The sequence below is a fragment of the Ixodes scapularis genome, unplaced genomic scaffold (assembly GCF_016920785.2).
Source record: "Ixodes scapularis isolate PalLabHiFi unplaced genomic scaffold, ASM1692078v2 PGA_scaffold10__122_contigs__length_95168666, whole genome shotgun sequence".
NCBI classification, from domain to species: domain Eukaryota; kingdom Metazoa; phylum Arthropoda; class Arachnida; order Ixodida; family Ixodidae; genus Ixodes; species Ixodes scapularis.
Window position 1 is genome coordinate 32,603,134 of NW_024609836.1, and position 27,014 is coordinate 32,630,147.

Consider the following 27,014-nt stretch of genomic DNA (forward strand, 5'->3'; position numbering starts at 1 on the left):
TAAAGAAGCTATAATCCCTGACGGCCTCGCATGACCCCACTACTCTTATAAGTGTGACCCTTGTGTCCAGGATTCGATATACTCTCAAGCTTTCGATCGCCCTCAAGCGCGCACGGGGGGCTATATCACATGTCCCCCCGCGGTAGCCAGCGCCAGGTAACGCTCTGCTCAAACTCCTTGAAGACGCGGAGTCCCTCGTCTCGTACATCATACAGATGTACGAGATGTTCGCCACCAACAGGATTACAGAAATATCTGCGCACTTCGCCATAAGCATGCCCAAAGCACTTTGGCGATTCATACATTCGTACGATTCGAACACGTCTGCGGACAGCTTTTGCATGATCAATGTTACCGGACCTTGATACAAGGAAGAAACATGCATTAGGCACCGTCCACAGACGAGGTATTAGATGCGTAACCGCAACTTCCTGGCTTCATAAAAACAGCCGTATGGGGTTCGAATTCCAGTAAGTGCACATCGCGTACACTTCAAAGAAAAAAACGAAAAGAACTTCAGGGGTCAGGGTTGGGCAGCATAGCGATACAAATGTATCACGACAGCAATTCAGAAATACATTTTGCATTTATATTTCCGTATCGCGATACGATTTTCGATGAGTGTATCTGTATTTCTGTATCGGAATACATTGTTCGTGTATTCCTCGTTTCGCGGTACAAGCATGGCCCAATGTATCTCGTTACAATTCTTGAGGAACCGTTGTCCTCCTCCACACGAAAGCTGATGCAATCGTTTGCTCTTTTTGCTCTTTTTTTTTTTAATGTGTTTTTGATGGGGTGACGAGTGCAGTGAGTGAATAGGGCCTTGAGGCTGTGCTATTAAGCAGATCATGGTTTCTATCAAACATTAAGTCTTTAAGATTCGTGACCCCCTTCCCTATTATGCAATGATAACTTATTTCTTCCGGGGTTTCAGTTAGCCGACCGACAAGCTTCACAAGTGTATACTCCACTCCCTGTGCCCATTACTTTCAATAAGGTAAAAACAAAATTCTGCCTTCAGATCATCAGATAAAGATACCAGTTCATTTTAAAGCGACATCTTGAAATGATTACAGGAAAGGGCGCTGGGATCGAACTAGAGGATGTTGACCTGTTGGGGTACACGGTGCCTAAAGAAGAACTGCTCTCTATTCTAGACGGATAGTCCAACTTTGTGAAGGACCAACCTAGTCAACAGAGTAAAAACAAAATGCCAATTGCATGCTAAAATTATTTCAAACTTGAGAACGCCCATGTTCAATCAACATCTCACGTTTAGTACGGACTTTTTAATTTTGTTTTGCTAAAAAGCCTCTTTTTTGTATTTGATGTGAGAGCAGTGTTTACTGAACTTATCCATTACTACCTCCGAGCGAAAGCCTTTATTTACCTGGAGCACTATACCCTTGCATGCTTTAAAACGTGTTTTTAGTGTGAAAGTGGTTTTTGGTTCGCTTAGTATAGGGGAGACGGTGTTCTCTGGCACCTGTGCAAAGCCTAATTACGATGGCTAACATGACGCTTTGCCGAAATCAGCAGCGGTGGTTCGACAAAATCTACTCCTCCTCAAATATAATTGAGTGTAGCAGCACAGTCGAATTTATTTTTTTTTTGTATTGCTACAATATAAAAGTTAATATGTGTTTCAGACGGGAATTTTATTGCTGTTTTTTGAATAGTAACTTATTACTGATAATAGGGATGCTGACATCTGAAAATGTTTTCTTTCGTTTAAAAAAAATGTACTTCAGTAGTTCTGCCCCGTCAAAATGTAACCGTGTATTTATATCTTCAAATACTTGTCAATTCCCAAATATATTTCTGATACATATTGCGATACTCTTTTATAAATGAATTTGAGTATCCATATTTTAAATGATTTTTTTGTGTCATGTATCCCGGTGTTTGCATTTCCGAATACACTTTTAGAGTATCTTTGCCTAACCCTGCCGTGAGTTTACTTTCTTGCACAACACGGAGGCAGCAAACCGCGATGAGCAGCAGAGTTCCAGCGAAGGACGTAGCTCAACTAACGATTAAAACTCAAAAATGCATTGTTCGCGGGGATAATGAGCGAATGTAACGTCATGCCCACCGACCCTGCAGTGCGCATGTCATATGTTGTTTGTGTGTGTCTAATCTTATTTTGAACTTCTTCATTCGGTGGGATCCCTCTATTGTTTGAAATGGTTAGCTGTCCCTCGAGCTCTGCAAAAAACAAAACTCACAGACATTTTTTTTTTTAAGCATGAAATGTTTTTACCGCTCCCCCCTTCCACTCCAATCCCAAAATTTCGTCTGTTTGTCCGTGCGACCGCTCGTTCGCGCATTTCCTGCTACTTTTAGCGGGGAAATTGATGAGACGTGACCTGACGTCATGTGACCTATACACAAATTCAGTTTCCCCGCTAAATTTGGCGGGGAAATTGACGTCACGTGACCCAACGTGATGTGGCCTATACCGTACAAGACTGTATATAGTCACAAATTAAAATGACTACTTCTTAAACACCGCATTTCATGCATCGTAGAAACTTTAAAAGCAAAAATCGCTGCCATTTTTTTTTAGTGAGAACAGTCACTGGCTGCGTTTACATGGATGCGACCGTAGCGCATCAAATCGGTATTTGGCTACATTAAGTGGTAGTAGATGGGCAGAAGAGAAAGAAGTGGAGAGACAGAATACGTGCAATTGGTGCCTGCTCGATTAGATGCGTTACGATCGCATTCATGTAAACCCAGCCAGTGACGCTTAGGAAACGCAGCGCATGGAGCAACGCTTAATTAAGCTGAGACTACAGGCAATGCTACAAGCACGAGCTAGCCCGCGCTCCTAGCCTTCGGGCGTGCATTTCTAGCGCGAGTGCTCGTTCTGCGGAAGAACGCTTCAAAGCGGCCACCTCGAGCTATCGTGCTTGTAGCATTCACTGCAGTCTCGGCTTGACAGCTCCCCGTATGGTTGCCATTTTGGTTCATGAAATGAGCTGTTCTTTCCTTGACCTGTCCATTCCTGGTGAACTGATTCAAATTCGCTGGGGACGGGTAGCTTGCTAGGTTTGGTCGTCTGCATGTTAGTAGCTGTTCGTGTCCTTTGTGTCCGGCTAGCAGGCAGGGAAGGGCGCTACTTTCACAAGATCCGGTGACTTTAATGCTACCCAGAAGACAAAGCATGCGCCTACTTATGGCGCCTACCATGCATGGAAACCACGCGAATACTTTACTATGGAACACACCTTACTCTGCGAAAATTCGATGGCTTTGGCGCCATCAACTTTTACGCAGGTGGAACGGCTAGATGTGCGCACTAATGTTTTTCTCTTTTTTTTTCTTTTTTGAAATGGGAGGGATGACTCCCGCCATCATCATCATCATAAATGATGATGATGATGATGATCTATCGTCGTGGGCAGCTTTCGAGACAGCGTCGACAGACGTCTCCGCTGTCTCGGCAAATCCGGTATCTCGGCACGTCGGCGGCAGCCCTCTCCCCCCGCACAGCGTGAAGGAGCGAGAGCGTGGTCATATGGTTCCGGGAGGAGCATCCCCCCACTTCCAAGCGCGGGGACTCCGAGGAGGCTGAAGTGCGTCGTTCACGAAGGGTAGAAGACGTTTATACACGGCAATATTTACATCGTCATCTTTCGGTTCGGGTCTCTGAGAAGGACTCCGAGCACCGGCTAATGTAGCCCCATGAAGTGGCGAGGATCCCCCTGGCCAACGTCCCGCAAGGGGAAAGGCCACCCTCGTCACTGCGGGACGTCTCTGCAGTCTCACCGGACGCGAACCTCCCACGTGGTCACACCCCGGCCCAGGCATCTCTCTCGTCTTGTTTGCCCAAAAGACGCGGGAACACAGCAGATTAGCCGCTCGCACACCGAGACCCAAATGTCTCTATGGCTACGTTTCCATGGATGCGACCATGGCGCATCGAATCGAGATGTGACCAGTCACGCGCCCGCGATCCTCCTTTCCCTTCCTCGTCTACCCAATCATAGGCGGTTAATCTCGATTCGATTCGCTACGATCGCATCCATGTAAACTCAGCCTATAAGCCTCTTGCGACTTCTTAGGACCAGCTCCGCTGCAGCGGCGATGGTCCTAAGAAGTCGCAAAAGGCTTAAAAACCGGTCTGGTCTCTCTCGGTCTTAAGCGCCGTTCACACTGTTGCGACCGAGTTAGACCGAGAGAGACCAGACCGGTCTTTGGCTACGTTTCCATGGATGCGACCATGGCGCATCGAATCGAGATGTGACCAGTCACGCGCCCGCGATCCTCCTTTCCCTTCCTCGTCTACCCAATCATAGGCGGTTAATCTCGATTCGATTCGCTACGATCGCATCCATGTAAACTCAGCCTATGTGTGTCCATTGTCCGTCAGCACTTGGCCCGAAGGCCGAGGAAGCGGGTCCCCGATTCTCAGAGGGGGGTCAGCTGCCGCTGTGCCGGGTGGCTCGCTCGGCGTCGCCCGGAAGCCGCACCCTACCCACGCCGCGTCGGTCGTCATGTTCGCGGCGGCGCCAGAATGCCGAGCCCGAGACTCTGGTCAGTCGATCGGTGGTCGATAGCGCTGCCAGGGGAGCCGGACCCAATCTCGGGTGGCCGATCATAACAGTGGACAGACGCGATGGGCATGGGTTCTCTCGGACACGGGCTGTCCACGCCGCATGTCTAATGCGTTGGTGTATGCGCGTTGCGAAGGAAGCTTGACGAATGTTCAGGCTGAAAAGCTGTCTACTGAAAAGAAAGGCTGCGGCGTTACAATCATCATGTCGTTCCAGATGCTCATGCCATGTTCACTATCGCAGTGCAAACTTAATCAGCCTTTAGATCTGAGCATATTTTGAGCAGTCCCATTCGCCGAGCGCCCTCCAAGATGCGTAGTGATTGGCATGATAATTCGCATTTGCATATTTTTATTCCGAGAGATAAGCAGAATATTTAATCAAGGTATGACGAGTGCGACTGAAACGATTCCTAAAAACGCAGTATTAAAAAAAAAATTCGACTAAGTTAACATTTAAATATTTTTAGGATTCTCGTATTTCTGGCGTCAAGCTTCACCGCACAGCCCCGGGCGCACAGGCATCAGGCTTCGCCGCTTTGCAGTGGCGTGCTAGGAGAAACGGCTGACGCGCGTCAGAGCACCTCGGTGGGCTCATCAATGGTCTCGGGCACCCTGGTCTCGGGACATTTCGCTCGCTATTGTAGCTGAGCCTCGTTTGGCTATAATTGATTACTCTGGTTGAACCGCCGATTTTAAAGAACTGTGCGGGAAGAGAAAACCTCGACCTATATTCAAATAACTAAGGTACACGGCGTTGCTTTGCTTTACAATGTTACATCATGTTTTACAACAACTCGTCTTCTTTTTGTTACAAAAGTATGTGAAATATTTCTTTCGTGTAACAAAACTGTTCACTTTCACAGGTATGCTTCCAAGCAAAAAATGTATAAACAAGGTGTCTCAAATAGTGGCCAGGCTCTTTAAATCGACCGCAAAATTCGGTTTCTTAACCTACCGCGCTACGACTTTGTGCAGCATTGCCCAAAGGCAATGCTGCACAAAGGCGTACGGGGCCACAGAAGGCAAGGCTGCCCATACCGGAAGGCCTGTGTACCCAACCTAGGGCCCGTAAATGCATACATATGCATCAACAATAAGTAATAAAGGAAAGAAAAAAGGACGGAGAGGGGGGGGGGGGGGGAGAAAGAGGAGTTCGTCCGGCTATACGTCATCTCTCCCCTGACAGAAGGCGACGAAGGCCCCGGCCGGCCCGGACCAGCCCTGAGCCCGCTAGAGACAGTGCTGCGTCCGGCCTTAACGTGCTGTCGAGGCACGACACCACTTCAGCCGATACTGCTTCCGCCACGGCGCGCGCCTGATTTCAGAGTGTTTCCAACTGCGCGATCGCAGTCACGTGCTTTACGGGCTGAGAAGGATACAAAAGCCGATGGCTGAGTTGCTCCGTCTCTTTCAACTTGGCACTCTACGCACGCCGCGGGTCAGTGGCGCCACCCAGTGGCGCCTATACTAACCGGAAGAACTCTCGGTGAGGCGCGAGAGTTCGATCGGCGCGATAGGTTAGACAAGAGGCTCGCGAAGACGTTCATATATCAAGGTTAACATTTTTATTCATTTATTGCTCTAAAAAAGTGCTTTGTACGAGAAAGTTTGGTATGATTATAAGTGATACACACGGAACGTCTCAAACGCAGCTCACCAGTAAATTTTATTGACACACCCGGTAATGCGAACTACTGTCCCGCGCAACCTTCGTCGATTTTGCGCACGTTCCTGTGCGAAGGTTGCGCGGGGAGAGTGGCCTATGTAACGAGGCGTGTCGACAAAATTTACAGGGCAGCTGCGTTTGAGACGCTCCATGTGTTGTCCCATATTATCGTCCGATCGTCTCCGGTATAAATTATCGGTGACCCTAAACCTATAGCTCGCTCGTTTACTAACCTTGACTTCAATACAACATGTGTCTGATATATTATGGCATACGAGGAAAACCAAGAATAACTTATCAAACGCGCGTAGCAATCTTCTGAGCGCGAAAACCGCATTCATACGAGTGATTGTTCTAACGGGACCAATGAAACCGTCCGACCATCAAGCGTTCGTGTGGTTTGTCATGGACCGATGTTAAAGAAAATAAGCTTGTTAAGTTATCCGCGTCAGCATTAGTAATAGATAGTTAGTTACCCGGGCGTCTTTTACGATATCCAAACCCCATGAAAAGATCTAAAAAAAAAAAACTTTCATCCTTTCCACTCTGATGAAGAAGGAAGAACAGCGAAGCGGTACTATGGTGGGAATGAAGTAATGGTCGGCCGCAAGTCGGCAAGCCAAAGTGGAAAGGCTGGAAAGGTTGCCGCCGTCGCTAATAGAAGGCGGTAGCTGACCGGAGTGTTCTGTCGAGATTTGTCTGCCCACGGACAAGATACTGGGGACACTAGCCCTTAACAGCTCCGCTATAAAAACTCGACCCGCCACGTTTTGTACGCGAACGTGCAGCTTACAAACAAGCCCGCGCGTTCTATGTGCGTGCAGTAACCATGACTAGCAGAGAGGGACCTTCTGCGCACGCGTCGATCCGACAGCAGCGCCCCGCCGCAGCGTGACGTCAGCGCCGCTCGTTGAATATATACCACAAAATGACTCATAGATTCTTAAATTATTTAATCTGTCACGAAAGAGGCCATGTGCGCAAAAACAGACTCAATCACGAGTCCATGTGCTGCGACGAAACTCTTTTATGAAATACGTCACTAGTCAAAGGTTTATGTACGAATATGTTGAACGCGCATAAATATGTCTGTGTAAATTCCAAGCGTCTATTACCTTAAAAAAGTTGGCCTAAGGGGAAATCATTACAGAAGCGCAAAAGACTTTTTTTTATCTTTTTGGTTTGTCTTGATGGCAATAGCTCATTCCACTCGTTTAAACATTGACACGTCGCCGTTTTTCCTGCGGAAAAGGGCTGGTCGCAATCATTGATCACTTTTATAGTAGTGAAATCGTTTACGCACAATCGTAAATTACATGTTTTTTTTTTGTTTTTTTTTGCTTATGGCGTTTTTTGCGCGTAAATAGATATATCGTCATAAAAAGACAAACTCCGAAATATCTTTAGAGCGGCGTCCGGCCATCAGGCGTTATGGCGGCTTGCCGCTGATGATCCGATCTTAGGATGAACGAATGATAAAATAAAGTCCAGATACACTATCATTAACTGTTTCTCGTTGACGCCATGAGTTATATAAATTATCGCGAAACTTTATGTAATACTAATTTTCTACCCGGTCAATTACACGTCACGTGTGGACTGTTGAAACGCTGTGTTTGAAGCCCTATGAAGAAATGCTGTACAGGAAATGATTGATTTCATGCTTTACGTGTCGGCATTCGCGTGGCTCTAGAACGCCTGCGTGCACAAGTGTAAAGGCAGAGAGAGGTACCGTAAAGCCTGAAGATGAACCCCTTTTTTTTTTCTTTTTTTTTTTTTGAGAATTATTGATAAGAGGGATAGGCTGTCGAAGGATGATCTGAAGAATTTTCGAGACTATACGTTTGATATAGTTTTGGAATAAGTATGTGTTTAACGAATAGTGCTTTTAGTCGTCCAATTCTGTTGGATGGAAAAGGTATTTTGTATTCCATTTGTTTTACCGATAATGCCCTCCTATATTCGTAGTTGTGTTTAAACCAGGGTGTTGAACCGGAACCGAACCGAAAACCGGAACCGAACCGGTATTTTTTCCGGAACTGAACCCGAACCCGAACCGTTATATTGTTATCGCGATGAACCCGAATTGGAACTGAACCGGAAAAGAAATAACGGTTACCAGCTCATTTCAAAACGGTTCGGCCACGCGCTGTTGACAATGAATGTTCTATCAATGCCATTTGTTTCTTAAGTGCCGTCAACTGACACACACCTCGCTTACATATTTTTCTTCTCCACTCAGTCTTAGGAATATAAACGCTGCATCCATGAATCTTGACAAACGCTGCATCCATGAATCTTGACATAGGAATTAGCATTGCGCTGGTCGCGGCTTGCACGGAAAAAAAAAAATTAGAAAGCTGTGCAAAAAAAAAAAAATCGCGTCACGGGATTTCATTTTCCTACAATCTCCTAAATCCTAAATGCTGCTGTGTGCTCATTTCATAACACGATTCTAGAACGCGCGAGTTCTTGAAGCTTGCTTCCATCGGAATGAGAAAAGAAAAGGCTGTGGAGTTTGATAATAATGCATCCGGTTTCGTATAGGCACTTAGAAGCTAACATATTTGTGAGACAGCGAACTCTTCTATTTTAATATTTATCCTATTACGCCCTTCTGGCGTTGCGTTCGGTGCAGTGTTTTTCATATTCCGTATCTTGTTTAATGAAAACTTCTTTAAGGGTCTAATTTGAGTTACCGAAGGCTAGTTCAAATAAAGAAAGCTGTATTTTCTCCCCACTGCTCCTTCAATTGCTTACACGCCGAGGTGGCGGGATAGTTAGCGAGTTCTACTTGTAAGTGGGTTTGTAAGGAGGTCGCGGATTTTACAGCTACTGCGTCGGACCCAATTAGATGAAGTCCGAATGCGTAAACGTCGGTGAGGTAACTTTTGAGTGCACATAAAGAAACCATTCCTGGTAGAAATCCCTGAGCCTTACACTACGATGTATCCCGTTTCGTATGTGCTGATTTCAGATGTTTTATTTGTAATTTATTTTGATGTTGCAATTTGTCATTTATAATTTCCGAACCGGTTCGCGAACCGGTTCAGCGCCCCGAACCGGTTCGCGAACCAGTTCGCGGATCGAATTAGTCGAACCGGAACTGAACCGGAACAAAATAAATTTACCTGAACCTGAACCGTAACCGAACCCGTATTTTTTTTCGGTTTGACACACTGGTTTAAACATAATGTTTGTGTGTGTTTGATTAACACTTTTGACGACAACCCACACCCTGTCATAATGCCTGACGGCGATAGCAGTTCCTTTGTAAATAAATTAATAACTCGCCGTACCGCGAAGATGAAGGGTGGCGCCAGTGGCAAATAAAAACACGAGGACGATATATACATATCTGCCTTGTTACTCTGGCATGCAAGGGCAAATAGCTGGCTGATCCAGCGGCCTTACAGAAGATGGTGAAGAATATCGAAGCATTGATCCAACCGACGTTGGATAACTATGACGTCTCTAAGTTACGTCGTCGAACGTGACCGTGAAGTTAAAGACCCATAGAAGGTCTATGATGCAATCGAACAAAATGGGAGACGGAACCGAAGCCATTAAACCAAGAAGAACGTGACCTTGAGTGGAGAAGTAGATGGGTTCATTTGAAATGTCATTACAGAAACCGAAAGCGAAGGCTCGATCAGCAAAGTGAGCTAAGTAGCGCGAAAACTTGAAGTGACTTAACGAACTAGAACCGACGTCATAAGGAAATCGTGACTATCCACCGCTTGACGTTAAAGCCTGATTTTAGGAGTTATCTGTAACCCACGGGACAATGGATGCCTGGTTGGACCGGAAGGCTAAATTAAGAAGCGTTCGTGCTGAAGGGTGCCTCAACGCAACCATAATGACTCAATCAAGGACACTAACGGCTACAGCAAAACAACTATAACAACAACAACAACAAAATATGGTTGAGAAGGATCGGCTTCTTATAGGAATGACGTAGGAACGGAAACCTTTTCGTCTGTCGAAAGAATGGCGAGCGTTCCTTCATCATGAAGAACAAAAGCTATTTGCATGCGCTGGACGCCTTGCTTCGCCGTCATAACGAAGATTAAATATTAGACTCGCCTGCTTAAATCCTGACTTCGAGAAAAACAAAAACACCTTGCACGCAGTGACGTCGGATCGGAAGGGGGAGGGGAGGAGGGGGGGGGGGGGGCTTTCTGATGCATTTTAAGAACAATTAATGTAAACAATACGGGGGAGGGGGAAAAATACCCGCTCCCTCTACCGAATAGTTCCGGCACGTTTGCTTCGACGTAAATGTAAAATGCGATGAGGGTCTTTCGTTTCAATGGACGGTCGCCAAAGATAAAGATCAATCGGTCTGACGTTCCATTCCATGTGATCATGTTATCCGAAACCTGGCGTTCGGGTGAAGAGGACGTTCTTAATCTGCCGTCGCATACCAGCTATTGTTCAAATCGCCCCCTAGCTGTGACAAAGGCGTCTGTGCACTACCGGATGGATGTATAAAATGTCATCTGCAAGCAAGTTTTTGTCTTGTCCGCAAGGATTATAGAAACTTTTGCTTTTGTTGAATGGATATACGCCCGTTTCTCTATTTTGCCGTCCACCTTACGGGGCAACATATTCCAAAATTTGTTTTGCTTTCTTTGACATGATCCTGGAATTTAACTATTTTAGTGAATTAATTGGAGGTGATTTTAACATTAACGTACTACTTCATACGAAGCGTAAACATCTTTATATTTTACTAGCAACATTTTTGGCTGTGTTCATGTGACAGATCAACTAGAATTACAGCACATGCGGACACCCTCATCGTTCATTTTGTTACAGACGTTGAAATATGTCGTGTGATTAGCGGAACTTTGAGTGATCGCATCCACCTGCAAATATCCTTACGTGTAAACGAACAACACTCAAAAAAAAAGTAACAAAAAGTGTATTTCTTATTTTAAAAGCGTCATACATGATATGATAGCTAGCCTTTAAATCATTCGTGAATGTAATGGGAATGAAAGTTTGAGCGATATGTTTGTAACGCGACAGCTCTATTAACGTGGCGTGCACCATATTTCGGATATAGCAGACAGTTTGCGATGCATTCTCCGTATAGCACACTTAGAGCTTCAAGAAGGTGTAGGAACAAAGGGTACCGCAGCTAATGGTCCCGTAACAATTGGCGTCGGAGCTAATGGTCCCAAGTCCAAGGTACGAAGAAAGGGCCCCGTAAGAAGATTCTTTTGAAATTAAGATATACCGTGCAATATGCTACATCCGTTATGCAATCAGCGATTTCCTGGTGGTATGAAGGATGTCGTGTATATTTTGAGGCCGGTTACTTCGAAGAAAATGCTCGGGTATCGAACTCAATTTTATTCAAAATCGTTAGAATATTTTCGAAATGAATACTGTCCAACAGTTATCTCCTAACTGTTAATTTAGTTAGTTACCTTAGGAGTTATTACGGGTCCATATCACATGAGTGAATGACGTTTCAGCAAACAACGACATTTGAGCAAACCAATGTTTTAGTGAATGACAGGGGCGCGTGTTACCCCCCCCCCCCCCCCCCCCCCAACCCCCCGCGCTGCGCTTACGCCTATTTGCGGCGACAGTCTGCGGCGGCTCATTACAAAAATGTGAACCTACCTGGCCTACCCCCAAACGCCATTTCGCGGCGGCCGGCCGACAATTCGCTAAAGTGGCATTCAGTGAAACGTGGGCGTTCACTAAAACGTCATTCTCTCAAGTGAGTGCCTCCCCCCTATAGTCAAGCCATGAAACTCGAATTTCCTACACCCCTCGTCATGACCCGTGGTGGTAGCACACATAGCGAGCGGAGCTCGATGCCTTTATAGGTGCATTAGGTTTCCATAGCGCAAAACATTTCTGAGCTTCCCAGAAAAATATAAAAACCGGTCGAGTTCGTGCAATCGGCAGCCTCGAAATTCGGCGAGTGTTATCGGATTTTATCGGATTTATCTGAAAACGCAGAAGCCACATTGGCAATATTTATCTGGGACCATTTTTTCTAGTTTTTACTTGGGGCCATTAGTTCCTGGACCATTTGTTCCGGGACCATTTAAGGGACCATTTGTTCCGGGACCATATGTTCCGTTTCCCGCATCAAGGAGAATAAAGGAGCCGTGTCACTTCAAACCTAATGTCACAATTAACAAACAAAGCTGACCTTTTCCCAAAGATTAAAAATTAGAAAGAACAAGAGATTCAATGTCAAATTTTTTTTTTTTTGTGTCGCCATTTTCGGAAAATGCAGGTAAAGAAAAAAGGCAGCTTGTAGGTTACTTGACTTTATTAAGTTCACGAAGAACGATTTAGAAGCCGGGGAAAGGAAAACCTTAACATCTCATACACCATAGTTCTGGAGTGCACTTCGGCACCGCGAGTTCCCTAAACTGATTCCCTAGATTTCAGGTGCACAATTGTTTGGTAAACTTTTGTGTGTGTGTGTGTCTAAAATTATATTTTAAAGGAAATAAAAAGTTTGTGATTATAATGATTTCGAATTTGTACAATATCGAACCTATTAAACAATGGCAGTGAATGGCTACAGTATGTTGCGTGACATATAGCACCAATTACGTTTGTTCTGAAGAGTATGTATTTACTGGAGATTTTGCCACAGGTCGTGTTTTCCCAGTCTAAAACGCAATAGTAGTGACCGTAGAAAAAAAAATTGTATAAGAGGAGCATAGCGGAAGCGGAGAGCATACTTCGATACATATCTAATGCCCACAGCCATCGACAGTTTATTACACGTATGTTGCACAGTTTCCTCACGGACCATGCACCGATAAAATACATTACCTAGTATTTTTATCCTATCTACTATATCTACATGATTTCCACAAAGAGAAAGGTTGTACATGTGTAAGCGTACCACCTGTGCTTCGTGATCTAAATAGAACAGCCTGTTTTACTGACATTGATTTGCAAAGATTACACATTGTCAAAGAATTGCGTTCATTGAAAAATCGATTTGCCCTACGCATAATTTAAGCAGCGTAACCGCTAAGAAAAAAGAATAAGAAAGAAACAACACGACGTGTTATTTGCAGATACTTTTTTTTTTAATCAGAAACGTCTAATAAAGGAACGTTGGAAAGCTACAGCGAGATGCAACCATGAGAACCCGGTGTCGTCAAGCGGACGTACTGATGTTACGTGGGGAAAAATTAGCCTCCCCCCTTGGCCCGAACCGGGCAGAACCGGGTAAAGCCGGCACTCGGTTCCCCCATACAATGAACCGTGGTGGACTCCACGTGCCGTCGGAGCCAATCAAAGGCCGAGCAGGTGTCACGTGACTTCCGGAACGAGCGCGGTACGTAAGACGTTCACATCCCCGGATTGGCTGGAGTGCCAAGTATAGGGTCTGCTGCGGTCCATCGTAGGGGGAAACGGAGTACCGCTACGGCCCGCAGCACGTGTTCATGTTTCGGTCTCGCTTCGCTGCATGCCGTCTCATGTGGCGTCCCATTCAACGGTTTCTGCGAAACGTATACAGACCGGATTCGGTTCCGCTGTTGTTTCACCACTGACAGTAAGCGAAACACTAATGTCTTTGCACAATTTCCCGCTAAGTTTGGCGGTGAAGGTCAAAGGCCAGCCGCGCAAGTGGCCACACCGCGTAAAGTCTATAGGCCCGTTCACACTCTTGCAACCGAGTTAGACCGAGAGAGACCAGACCGGTTTTTAAGCCTCTTGAGACTTCTTAGGACCAGCTCCGCTGCATCGCATGTGGTCCTAAGAAGTCGCAAAAGGCTTAAAAACCGGTCTGGTCTCTCTCGGTCGAAGTCGGTCGCAAGAGTGTGAACGGGCCTTATAGCGGAAGCTCCATCCAGGCAATACACTTAAGTTAAAAAAAGAAATAAAAAAAAAAAAAAATACTTGCGGCCCGTCTTGGTTATATTTGATAAAATTCTCGTACGCTGAATGCGTTATGGGGTCGTCACGTCACCTCCTGGTCACATGGGCAAGCCACGCGTGCTACCGTCCGCTAAATATGACGGGACATAAGGGAGTTTTCGTATAGACCGCGCTTCCCCTCCGTTAAGCCCTCCGCAACGAAGAAGCCGCTACTGCGCCTGCGCGAACATGGCTTTGACTGTAGAGTCCCGGGTATCGTAGCGGTTGCGGAAAGCGTTGCGGGACTGCCAAAGCGATTTACGAAAACTCCCTATAAACTCCCTATAAGCTCCCTATAAACTCCCCCTATCTAGCGGTTGACGTCACTTTCGTGTTTCATATCTTTTATGCGTTTTATGTCGGCCTTTTTCCACATAACTGTAGACCTTTATGTATACTAACCACCCCCACCCCCCAACCACAAAGAAAAAAAACAATAACAAAAACAACGCGAACGGTTTTGTGATAATGTAGATACTAATATAGCTTTGTATTGGTGCCAAAGGGCCAACAGGCTCTGCCTTAGTTATTGTATGTAATTTTAAATTTGTAAATGTAGCGGCCCAGTAATTACGTGACTACACTCTGTTTATGAGACGTGATTATAATAGCGTACTCTACTGTTTTCAGAATACCTGACTTCAATATACAGTAATTTATGTAAAAAAGAATAAATAAAAGAGAACTATTTCTCTAGATTTGGTTGCTGGTGCAGAAGTATTTTCGCGGTCTTATGGATTTAAAAAAATACAAACAGCGAATTATTTTACAAACGTAACCGCGTTTTACATAACTCATCTTTTCAAGTTGTGGATACATCGCAGCAACATTCCTTATGAGTATTCGCGACTCCAGCGAGCAACAGGCGGCGCCACATCCAGACGAACATGGCGGCTGGGAACACATCAAGTGGGACCGGCCGCTTCGGCCGGCCAAAGGGGAGCCGTATTCAATTTAGCGGATGTTACACGTCACTCGAAAGAGTACAATTACAATTACTCTTTTGCTTAAAAAGTATTCAACTAGATTACTCGATTACTGGAGGCGAAAAGTAATTGGTCGTTATCCGAAAAAGTAACCGTTACTTCTCCGGTTAGTGCTTCAGATTTTCAAAACGGCAGAGCTTTGTGCTCGTCTGAAAACGGGTCTACGTCATTGGAATAGAGTCACCGAATCGTTAACTGCTTGTCTTCTTAATCCACCGAGTTTAGTAAACCGTCCACCCGTTTGAGACTTGGTTCAAACGCGGCGTTAGAAGCGAGAGTGAAAAAAAGTAACAGTTACAAGTAATTTTACTACTCCCAAAATTCATCAGATTGCTCTCGCGATTACTTCCTAATAAATGTAATGTAATGATTACAAAATTACTTCAAAAAGTAATCGATGATTACTTGTGATGAATACCGTCCAAGTCTGCACAAAACTTCCCGAAACAGAAGCAAATAGACCTTTCGGAACTTGCGACTATAGGTCGTGATTTTGAGCGTAACAAAACCGAGAGCGAAAGGTAATGAATTCGTGAACCGCTTTAATATCGAGTCTGCAAAATCTGAACACAATACGAAAGGAAAAAAAAAAAAACACTGTTTACTGGCTTCTCAAATACTGGGCTGAAGAAAAAACATTTTGCGTAGCAGTGCTGAAATATGCTTTTCGCGACACCGTCGCTCAAGTCGCGGGCAGTTCTCAGAGGAAAGTAATCGCAAGTAGGTACATTACGCTCTAAAAGTAACGAGTCACTGTAGTGAATTACTTTTTTCCACTAATAATTTGAAGCCTAAAAAGTTGTTTAACTAAAAATAAAATAAAATAAAATAAATTCTACGCACGTATGATTCAATTCTGACCGATGTCTGTCAGTCGCTCCGCTCAGAAAACCCCATCAGCGCTACGCATGCGGACCAAAAGCGTTTTGGCAACCCTAACTGAAATCAACGTCGGCAAAACGTTACGTCATAGACCAACCGCTGCACCTTTTTCCATGTTACACTTTGAGCGAGTGAACAAAAAAAAAAAAATGAAAGCCGTTTACAACTCTCTGTAACGCCGAATTAGAGCGCAGCTCTTAAGGAGGACGAGGGATAGTGTACTGAGAGGAGGGTATACCCTTCCTCCTTCCTCCTCACCTCCTCATCTTGTCTGCTGCTCCTGCCTCCGAGCGGCGTCGCCGTCACCTCACGAGGGTCACGTGACGATGACGTCACGCGTCCCATAGTGCACCGCGCGGTTACGCCGACTGCGACGCCGCCCAAGCCGGAAATGGGCGCCCAAGAGCTGCGCTCTAAAACCGACAAGACAGCAGAAAACGTCCACAGCAGCCACATTATGGTGTAGCAGAATACTGGAGTAGCGGCGAAGCGCGGGATTTTCTAGCGTTAACAGCGGCGGCTGGCGGGAGAGGGCGCTACATGTCGCAAGAGTGCAGACGAAAGAGGGAGAGGGGGTGGGGGCGTTTCCCCTTAATTCCTGCCTTCCCCCTCCCCCCCCCCCTACCCACCTCTCTTAAATCCGCCCCCGACACTAAACTAATGCAGCCTGTGCAGGTGAGCCAGCCAGTAGGACATCACACGGGGGATAATCGCCGCAATAAGTTAGAAAATTAACATAATAATCTGTTAATAAGGTTTTTTAACTAACGGTTAGACGGATCACGTTGCAACTGCAGTTTTAAACGCACTTGAATCGTGTTCGGGAAATATCGTAGGGACCGGGCATCCTTGGCCAGCAGTGACTGCTCTCGTCGTTCGAAGTACGAGCTGAATTAAGTGAGACTCAAAGTGGCGTTGACGAACAACGCTGCCTTGGTCAAGCGTCCTGTCGCCTCTCTCGACCTTTACACGACCACGCCTCAAGCGATGAAGCTTGGGCGGGGCACGAAGAAGGCACCTCGTGTTTCCTTGCAGGATGCAGCCCGACACAAAACACGCTTTGTCTCTCTTGTCCCGCGGTCTCTCCGTCATTTCTCGCGCTGTTTACATACCACTGTGCAACACCGACTGGACTATAATTTACTAAAAAAAAAAAAAACGCTAACAATGCGACGCCATTTGCTCGCTACTAGGCATCCAAGCGAACGGCAGGCAAACAAGCACGCCTCCAGCACTCCCGCTACAGACAGCGCCCCCTGCGTGCGTCATCGCCGCGGCGACAACGTTGCTTTCCGGAGCTACCGGAGAGGACGATACACTGCCCAACATTCTAGAGCACCATAGCCATATTTAGGGATGCAACGAACCTACCGAGGTTCGTCCAAGTTCGACTTCTTTGAACTTGAACCACAAAGTTCGAATGAAGTTCGACTATTCTGCGCGTGCGCGGGAGCTCAAGTTAAACTGCTGAGTGAAATTAGAAACGGAGGAGTCATGAAATACCTATCAGACGTTTTGCTTGACTCCATAAAAATGAGCCAAACACTAGGAAAAAGAATTATAACTCATTTGCAACGTTATTTTATTTTTCATAATCTTTGGTTTATCATTATGCAGTTCGACAGCTTGCCCGTGTGTTTTCACTTTCATCGCATTGCTTGAATTTGTTGTATAAAAACAAACTAAATAAAAAAAAAACATCTGTGTGTTCTCTTTTGTATCTTATAAAATATAAAACAAACTACACTATAACACTTTTTTAATTTTTTTTTTTGTATTTGAATGTTTATGTAGAAGTTGTGCAACAATGTTCGAAAATCGAACTTAGTCGAAAGTTCGCCGAAAGTTCGAAGGCAACCAGTCGAATTTCCCAGTTGGACTAAAGCTTGCGACACCCGACTCGCCACATTTGCATCTCCATCCGACGTGCGTAAGCGCTGCCAGCCCTGCCAGACGCCCAAGTCAAGAGGTCGCTGTGTTGCCTCGCTGTATGGGGTGAGCGGCGGCGCCCGCGGCGCACAGCGTTCTTGTTTTCGTTCCGGCTGCCATGCAGCTGCGCTAAAAATAGACTCCGGACACGCGGGCGAGCGTCGTTCGAAACCGATGACGTCATCAGTGACGCAGGCGGCCGTTAAACCACGCCCCCCTGTCCTTCCTTTGTTGTTGAGCGTTTCTTTCTTTGTGTGTGTCTGTGCGTGCGCTCTGCGTACTTGCGGGAAGCAGGCTCGAACGCATCAGTCGGCATTCAGCGCAACTCGATAAAAACGCAGCTGAAACAGCCCCTTCTCTGTCACACAAACACACACACACACAAATGTAAAAGAAAACAACAGGCGTTGGACAATGAGGGCTTTCCATCTCCTGTTGCCATTGCTGTTGCTGTGTCGGGACGTTTGAGGGGGGATGGGGGGATGTAACCCTTTGTGCGAAGGCGTTCGTGCGAGGATGGCTTATAAGAAGAAGCGAAGTGCTTTCGTATCTTTAAAGGCCTTTACGGTCAGCACAATAAATCAGCATTCTCAAGCGATTCGCGTGCATTGCGCTGGTCTCGCTGCGTAAACAGTCTTGAAGGGTACGCAAACAACAAAATAGTCACTGCTAATTTAAGAAACGCGAGGCGCGGTGAGTCGAATCAAAAATCGTGAAGCAAGGAGCGTGAACATGATACACCCTTAGTTTCTTGAGCTGTAACTGACCATAGTGTGTGGTTTTTTGTTTTTTTGTTTTTTTCGTTTCTCACACAGCGAGGTACTGGCAGATTAACCAAAGGGTTATTTCAACAGCGGCGGCAATCTCTAAAGCCGGTGCCCCACTGCTTATAGGAAGTATCCACTGTACACCATATTTGAGGGCGCTGTTTAGAGCGCATGCTCAGAACAAGCTCACATTATTAGGCCGCTAAGACCGCGGCAATCTCCATGGTGCAGAATGCACGTTGCAAAAGAACTGTGGAACCTCGCCATCGAAACGCGCTCAGCGTTCGCGCACACAGCTATGGCCGCCAGTGAAAAACTCGCTATACATTCTACGAAAGCCAGTTTGCTCACGAATTCAAACGCCAGTCACCGCGAGATTCTTGCTTCGAGTGCCGCACGGCAACAAGTTCAAGGAGAAAACTTGGGCAGGCGGCATTCGAACCACGGATATTCCGTTGACTCGTGTTTGCTCTGAGGCAATCGACCAACTCACTGTTTGCCAACATGCCCACGTTTGCCCACACCGGATGTGGGCACTGTGCATGCGCAAAGCCGACATCCGGTTTGGGCAAACGCGGCTCTGCGCATGCGCAGAGCCGACAGCAGCGCCGCCGCAGTGGTGTGACGTGGGACTATAGACAACGGCTACATTACCGCGGGTCGGAAAGATAAGTAGCTTCGTCCTTGCCGATGACCGCTACCTTGTCTCTCTCTCTCTCTCGAACATACAGAAGACACCAGAGTAAGGACGAATGGTTCAAGAGCGTTCATCGTACACTCTTCAAACGAACCACAATGTCCCCGTCCGGAATGTTCCCCCCCATGTGCCGGCGAGGTAAGAAGTGGTCCTTACCTGCCAGGCACGAGGTCCCTGAGAGTCGGGGAGGCATCGGTGAGATCGCCAACACATCCGAACACGGTTGCGGCTGCCGGACGAGTCACTCCTTCCCAAAAGCGGGAAATGAAGTGGCGAAACGCCCCTTGCCTGTCTGCCGGTCGTTGTTACCGCGTCCGAGCTGGGGAAATGGAAAGAGGTCGCCCCCCAGGGAGAGGGTGTAGAGGAAGGCCCGCCCCAAGGCAGGCGGCCCTCCGACGCTTCGCGAACAGGGGCTCTGATCTGGACACTTGGCAAAACAAAGTTGGCAAGGGATACGGCGGCCGTGATTGGCCGGCGCCGCGCTTGACCTTCGAGCCGGCCAATCACGGAGTCTTTCGTAAAGTGTTCAGATTAGAGTCCCAGGTCGGAACTCACGGCGAAGAGGCTTAGCGTTTCGACCCGCGGCCTCGATGACCCTCATCGGGAACGGTGACCAAAAGAAATCTCCCCGAGTGAAGATAGAAAAAATACCTTATATAATTTCCCAAATAGGCATATAACTTATATAATTTATAAAGTCTTATATGGCATCACATAATCTTGTATGTTCTCGTAGATTTATTGGACACATCAATACATTTTTGCTTGATTAGGGTAGGCCATATTACCATAGTAATAAAAAAATACGAATGTGTATAATCAGCATACAAGACCATATGAGATGGTATAACAAACTATATATTCTTCTTTATAACATATATTATTTTTAAGCTGTTCTGATATGTCCATTGGAGAGATCATATAAGAAAACTGTCTCTTCCGAAAATCGCGTAATGGCCCCGAAACTTTTTGCGAATAAGGTAAATAAGTGTGAGGTGAACGTTCAAATACATAATTAATGAACCCCGAGATTGAGGCAAGGCACTACTAGCACAAACACAAAGCACGCCTGTGTTTGAGATTTTTATCTTTGTGCTATTCTTCTCTTGACTCAGACTCAAGGTTCTTCGTAATTATGTTAAATTTACACAAGCTGGTTCGTGCTTTTACTTTTTGTTATATATATAATTATATATTTTAAAGCCCGTTGGTGTTACCATGAACAAAACCTTGGGTCGGTCAAAAGCAGGTATGTGTAATGTTTCCTTGGCAGCTTTCCGTCAACTCGGCACAGTACGACACGAACTTGTAAACAACACTCCAAGGTTCGGTGATTAGTCTACATATCAGCCATTTAACACAAAGCAAATCGGCCATACAAAAACCCAAGACGGAGGCAAAAAATGAGGGTCAAGCGCAACGTATCAAACGTGGCTAATCACAACGTCTCCATTTGACACAGAGCAGCTGTGTTTGAGAAGGTGATTATAGGAATGGTCTCCTGGGCCTTGTCGTTCTTAAACCGTTGATAATCAAGTTCGTTGCCCAGCTGCTGAAAAATAAAAAAAATCAATATGGTCTTAGCTGCATCTAACTTCAAACAAATGATGATAATAATATTATTATTATTTGTGTACGTTTTTAATACAAACGATCCAGCTCCTAATGGCCTGTGATGCTTGTATGACGTGGCCCGTTATATGCAAGAGATATAGTTTCAATCAAACGCCGTACGTACTCCGAAAACAAAAATACACCTAAAATACGTGGTCTACCTAGTTAAACAGACACGTAAAAAAGAAAAAAAAAAGTTCCACACAAATATTAAGAAAATATTACAAAACACTGCTATAGCAATATTCTATTTATTTAACAATAGGCCGTCGCCATCACAGGACACAAAATTGCAACGGTTCGCTGACGCAAGGCGTACAAAAGAAAACGTATACAAAGAAACGTTCACCCAAATGTGCGTAACATAAATAATAATTGAACAAAATAACTTCCAATTGTAGTTTTTGTAACCGGACAAGCTGCGTCACGGAATAGAAATACAACAATCGTAATAGAAAATAAAAATAAACAGGAATCTCAAGCAGGTGGATAAGAGGAACTCGAACGTATTTTCACGATGTAAGCGAAAACAAACTACGTTCAAACAATTTATTCTACCCTCAAAGACGGGGTCGTTTTTTGTTTTGTTTGTTTTTTGGTCAATGCTACGTGAAAAACTACTCTCCGTGCCAATGTCCTTGACTGTACCTGTCGTGCCTCACGCAAGCACTCTGTTCGCGCCATTGACGTCCGTTTCTCAGAAGCGGCTTATTTGGAGTGTTTTGAAGAGACTCGTAGACTTAGATATCGTGCAGAACGTTCTCGGAGAGCGTCCAACGAATTCCCCCGAACCGACATCTATCCGGGAGGCAGTTTCTGAAGCAGTAGGCAATGGCTGTACTCAACGACAAGACGAGAAAGGCTGGGAAGAGTTTAAGTTTCCCCGCCTCCACCATGAGCTTCGTGCCTTCGGTAATGCTCCGGCATCTCGCGAGCCTCGTGCACGAGCACGCGAAGCCGAAGCACGACGGAAGGCAAGGCGCGCGCGCGCTGAAGGCCGGGCGTCTGAAAGGGATGCCCTGCCGCGTTCCCACCCTCTGTGTTTCTTCGCTACCCCAGCCGTGTATTCAGGACTTCAGCGGCCTATAGGGGGCGCCACCACCAAACAAACATGGCGGCTGGGAACAGGTCGCGTCGTCGGGTCTGCCGGGCCGCCTGAACAGGTGGCACATTCAATTTAGCATATCTTCTTTTGTCTAATGCCCTATTTTATAGGTATTTGAACTGTGACGGTTAACTGTAGCCGGTGCAAATAAACTTGCAGCGCATAGTTTTGTTTTCCCACCGGTGCGTTTTGTTCTTTTCATGTCAAACTTTTGTTTCTGAGATTTCGTCTAAAACTGAAACTACGGGCTCCGGAGAGACGGTAATAGACTTTATTCCGTTTTGATCAGGTAAGGAAAGCAGCGATGACTACAGAATTGTTGCACCGAGAGTAATTTTCAGTTAACTCGCATGCCTCGACCATGAGACTTACCTGTCCGCGAAATCTAGCTTTTGTGAGTACCCGCCTTTAAGAAACAGCTCTAGTCGTCTGCTCGGTCAAGAACACAGGCTGCAGGAAAATTACGAAAATTAACCAAGTGCTTCTTGAGCCAATGAGCACGTTAACCCGCTGGCGCCCCACTAAGCAGCTGATACTCGTATTTCAATTCAGGTGTTAGTATCAATCGAGAAGTCATTTTGACGAATATGCAGGTTATGTATTATATTACGTACTATGGTCCCACTAAAGCGATATTAGTGTATTCTTCGGGTTGAAATATGAGCTTTCTTGACTAGCTATTAGGTGAACTCCTGAATAAAAGTCTATTTGACAGACAGAGAGATACTACTCAAACTCAGCCAAATGATTCTAGCCGGTAGCACGGAGACGAATGCGGACAAAGTGAAGAGGGTCTTCATCTGAGATTCACGCAGAACCCCTCTGCTTTGAACTTGACTTCGAATCCTGAATAGAGAAATTGAGTATTTTTTGTGGCCAGACAAGCTGAGCAATGTAGACGTATATTGCTGGTGGCTTCCACAGGCGTATAATATAAATATTGGAGGCGCGATAGATCATAAAGTCGTCACAGCTTCTAACTTTGCGAGACGCGTCCGCCACCTTTTGAAAGCAGACAATTTCCCTCATTGAGCGTATGCAGCGAGCAGGTTTTCTGCAATCAAGTAATTGTGAAATCAGCTCAACTCCTTTGGAGTGGTCCAGAGGCTTTTTCAGCGAAAAGCAGCCAAGATGAATAGCCATCGCACCGACCGGCGTAGGTGGCTCAGTCTTGAAGCTAATCGAACACAATCAAACTCAAGAAAAGCAGCTATCCAATCTTCCCATTCGCTTGACTGCAATATTGGTGTTCCCTGCAGTGAAACACATCGTCTGTCGTCCTCAGTCCACTGTTCTACATTCTTACAACGAAACTACTTATCAGTTACCAAGTAGTCGTCACTTTGAATGCAATTCGAGACAGACAAGAAATCAAAACGTCTTTCCGTGATTCCTCCCCATCCAAGAAATCGAAAGCACGCGACCGTGTGTTGTGGAGTATAGACGGGCTTTCAAACACTTGATGGAAGGAAACAATCTACTGAGGCATCACCACACTAATGAACACTCAGGCAAAATAAATAATCGGACCTTCGTCAAATAACATTGCTCGCCACCGCGCTGACAACACATGTCCGCAAAAGCCGCCAGAGACGCGAAGAGGCGCAAAGCGACCTGTTCCGGCTACTTCCCGGTTTTCCCGCTTGGCGGCGTCAGTTTTGCTGGAGTCGCGAATAGAGAGAGTCAATGCACTCTTAACCAACCAGAAGCCGAAAAGAATCCCCTAGCGGTGGTAGCGAGAAACAGTTTTAATCGTAGGCATGTAGTTTTAATACGCGCGTAAGAGTTAGATGCAGTAACCCTTCATGGTTGAAAATAGGGTGCACGTGACGTTTCGATCATGATCATGCAGAAAGATGTTAGAAACGGATGTGCCACTCGAACTCTGTTTTTCTCGGACAGAGTGTGACCACTCGAACGGCAGATTCACGGCCTTCGGTGCCTGGCGTGCGGATTATGTCGATCGTTCCGGTAGTCGCACTGTTCCACCATGATTTTGGATGACCGTGATTGACACATCACGTGCACCATATTTTCAGTCACCGAAAGTTACTCCGACGCACTTATTGAGTTTGTTTCTCGCGACCACCGCCAGGGTATTATTTCCGGCTTCTGGTTGGTAAAAATTCGAATTTGTGAGGACGCCCTGGAACACGCCCAGCCCGCTTTAGGCCAATGGCGCCTCCTCATTTGTTTCCTATACTTCCCAATTAAAGGCCACACTCTATACATATTCGGCTCTGCGCTACTCCAACGAAACGAACGGCAACTAGAGTGGAAATGCTGAACTGGCCGGAATAGGCCCTTTCGAGACACCTGCACGTCACTTCCGATTTCCGTGACTGCGTATGTCGTCCGCGGTTGGCGCGATAGTCATCGAAGCGGGGGAAGTCGCGTCGGTTGTGTTCACGGCAACGAAAACGGTAGCAACAAAATGTGGCTGCAGGGAAACTCGCAACTCACAATGGTCTTACAAATTGTGCGCTTCTTACATTGCCGCTCGCGTTTTGCAGGGGCGAACAGTTGTCCCGGTGTGACCTTTCCGTTATTGTCGTATCAGCGCATACCTGCAGGAGGGAGTATTCACTAAGGCGTCCATATATCTGTGTGCACGGCATGGTGAGCGTGTGGTGATGGCGAGCTTCCACAGTTCTTTTGTAACGTGCATTTCTGACCATCGAGATTGCCGGTCTTAGCAGGCTAGTATCGTGAGCTCGTTCTGAGCATGCGCTCCTAACGTCGCCCTCAAATAATATAGCAGCCAGGGAATGCTCTTGATAAGCCGGTTCACACGTTTGCGTGGGATGCGTTTAAAGCGATCGCAACGACAGCAATGACCAAGTGACAGAGACAACTGTTCTCCGTACAGAACGTGGCCACCAATGCAAGAACTATATAACCTCTGGGAGCAAGCATGCACTTTCGGAAGTAGGGGGTAGAGTACTTACACCCCTTGTCCCATGTAACGCACCCCAACACTTCAGTTCGACGTACATCGCACTGACGTTGAAACGAAGGTATATCAACTTTCAAGAGCAGCTTGATAGCCGAGTGGAACAGCTTATTAAAATTACTAATAAACATGTCACTGAAAAAAAAAAAAAAATCAATCGCTTTTTTTTACTGCAAAACATCCGTTTTTTTTTTTTAACATTTTGATGCGTATTTTCGCAGTTTAATAAGTTATATCGCACCGGTTATCAAGCCCCTCGTAAAAGTTGGGACCGTAATTATTTCGATGGCAGTGCGCTGTACGTCGAACTTAAGTTTTGGGGTGCATTGTATGGGACAAATGAGTGTAAAACTGCACTTTTTTTTTTTTTTTGAGAGCGTGAGTTACAGATGTTTCGGGGTTTCGCTGAAGTGTCTTTCGATGAAAAGTCGGCGTTCGCTAAAACGTCGTTCGACCAACTGAGTGACACCCATTAGTCGAGAAGTAGCGACCCCTTTAGGTCGCTGGGGCCGCTACTAGAGTCCCTCGAGATTTCGGGAAGTTTTGCGTATACCAAAAACATGAGAAGGACAAACCTCTTTAAACACATCTCTATATCTAGATTATTTACTTTAAAAAAAAAGCAAAATAAAAAAAAAGTTGATTTACACGTTTTTTTTTAGAGTGCTATAGTACGACACAGCCGACTGCGGGTCTCTCAAAAATTCTGGAGATTCAAATTTTCCGCAAAGCACGTGGAAGATCCAATCGCTGTAATCTGCGGACGGTGCTAGGCGAACGACGAAGATAGACATACGTTTAAACCTAAAAATACACCTCGCACATGACGTAAGCACGTCAAGCGTCACGTTCAGCGTCATATAGAGCCGACTTTTCTTTTCGGTATGATTATACTTTCAGCTTCGCCATTTGACGAGCTCCGTCCGTATACCTAATCATAATGGCATACGCGGGGTACACTCTTTGTGTCCGCAAAAGAGTGCACCCCTGAGGAAGTCGGTGACGTCAGTACCGGGTGTATCTACAAGGAGCGAGAAAAATAAATTAAATTAGCCGCGCTTGAGACACTCTCCTACCGTTGTCTTTTCCTTTAGCTTCGAAAGTGCTTTTTTTTTCTTTCTTTCTTTTTTTTTTTTTTCGCACGAAAGTTTTAGGTGTTGCATTATAACTTACGATCACCAGCTCGTATGTACACACACTCAGTTTTATTTCCCTGCGGAGATTGCAGTGATTGGCTTTGCCGAAAGCTTGACAGAAAAGTAGAGCTCTGAACTCGTTTTCATCTCATGAAAAAAGGAAGTTTTGCGCACTATACATACGCCACGCGAAATAGTTCTTACGAGATCTGCAGTTTCCCGGAGGAAGAAGCGTTGCGTTTGACGCTACAAACGTGTACGGCTCCAAATTAATTTGCTTTTTTTTAATTTTATTTTAGCTCCGAATTTAATTATACTTTAGGAATACCGGCTCCAAATCTAGCTACTTTAGAAACTTTTTACTCCAAACGTAGCTACGGCCATGGGGAGCGAGGGTTGGGAACTCTGGGCAAACTTCTGTTCAGAGCAATAAACGAAACTCGGACTACTTTCAATCTATCCGAGTCGAAAGCAGTCCGACTGTGCGTAAGGTAGCAGTAGCCCAAGACTACCAAACCGCAACCTGTCTTCCGATTTAAAACGCGTTTAATTTTTCTTTTGGGGGAGGTAAATGCTCGCGTGACCGGGAGGGAGGCGGGGGAGTGAAGCGGGGGGGGGGGGGGGGGGGGGAAGCCGCGACCGCACTTTAGTACGCAAAGAACCGCATGCGGGGCACCCCTGGTTTATACTATCGTAATGTGGCAGTCGGTTTCATAGCTTGGCATTTTTCTTCAAGATACTACATTCACATACTTGCATTATTGATGGTTATAAATGTTGGCGTTCTACCCGCACATA

At 45.9% G+C, this 27,014-nt stretch overlaps 2 protein-coding genes across 2 annotated transcripts in view; both read right to left on the bottom strand.

Annotated features, from left to right (window-relative positions):
* Positions 1–19,712, bottom strand: part of LOC8042288 (inositol-trisphosphate 3-kinase A) — a 114,826-nt gene extending 95,114 nt beyond the window's left edge. The window contains exon 1 of the mRNA XM_040505279.2: positions 19,565–19,712. Coding sequence (XP_040361213.1) covers positions 19,565–19,621 — 57 coding nt within the window. The 5' untranslated portion in view covers positions 19,622–19,712. The remainder of the gene's footprint in view (positions 1–19,564) is intronic.
* Positions 1–27,014, bottom strand: part of LOC120849953 — an 81,832-nt gene that overhangs the window by 964 nt on the left and 53,854 nt on the right. The gene's annotated exons all lie outside the window — the stretch shown is intronic.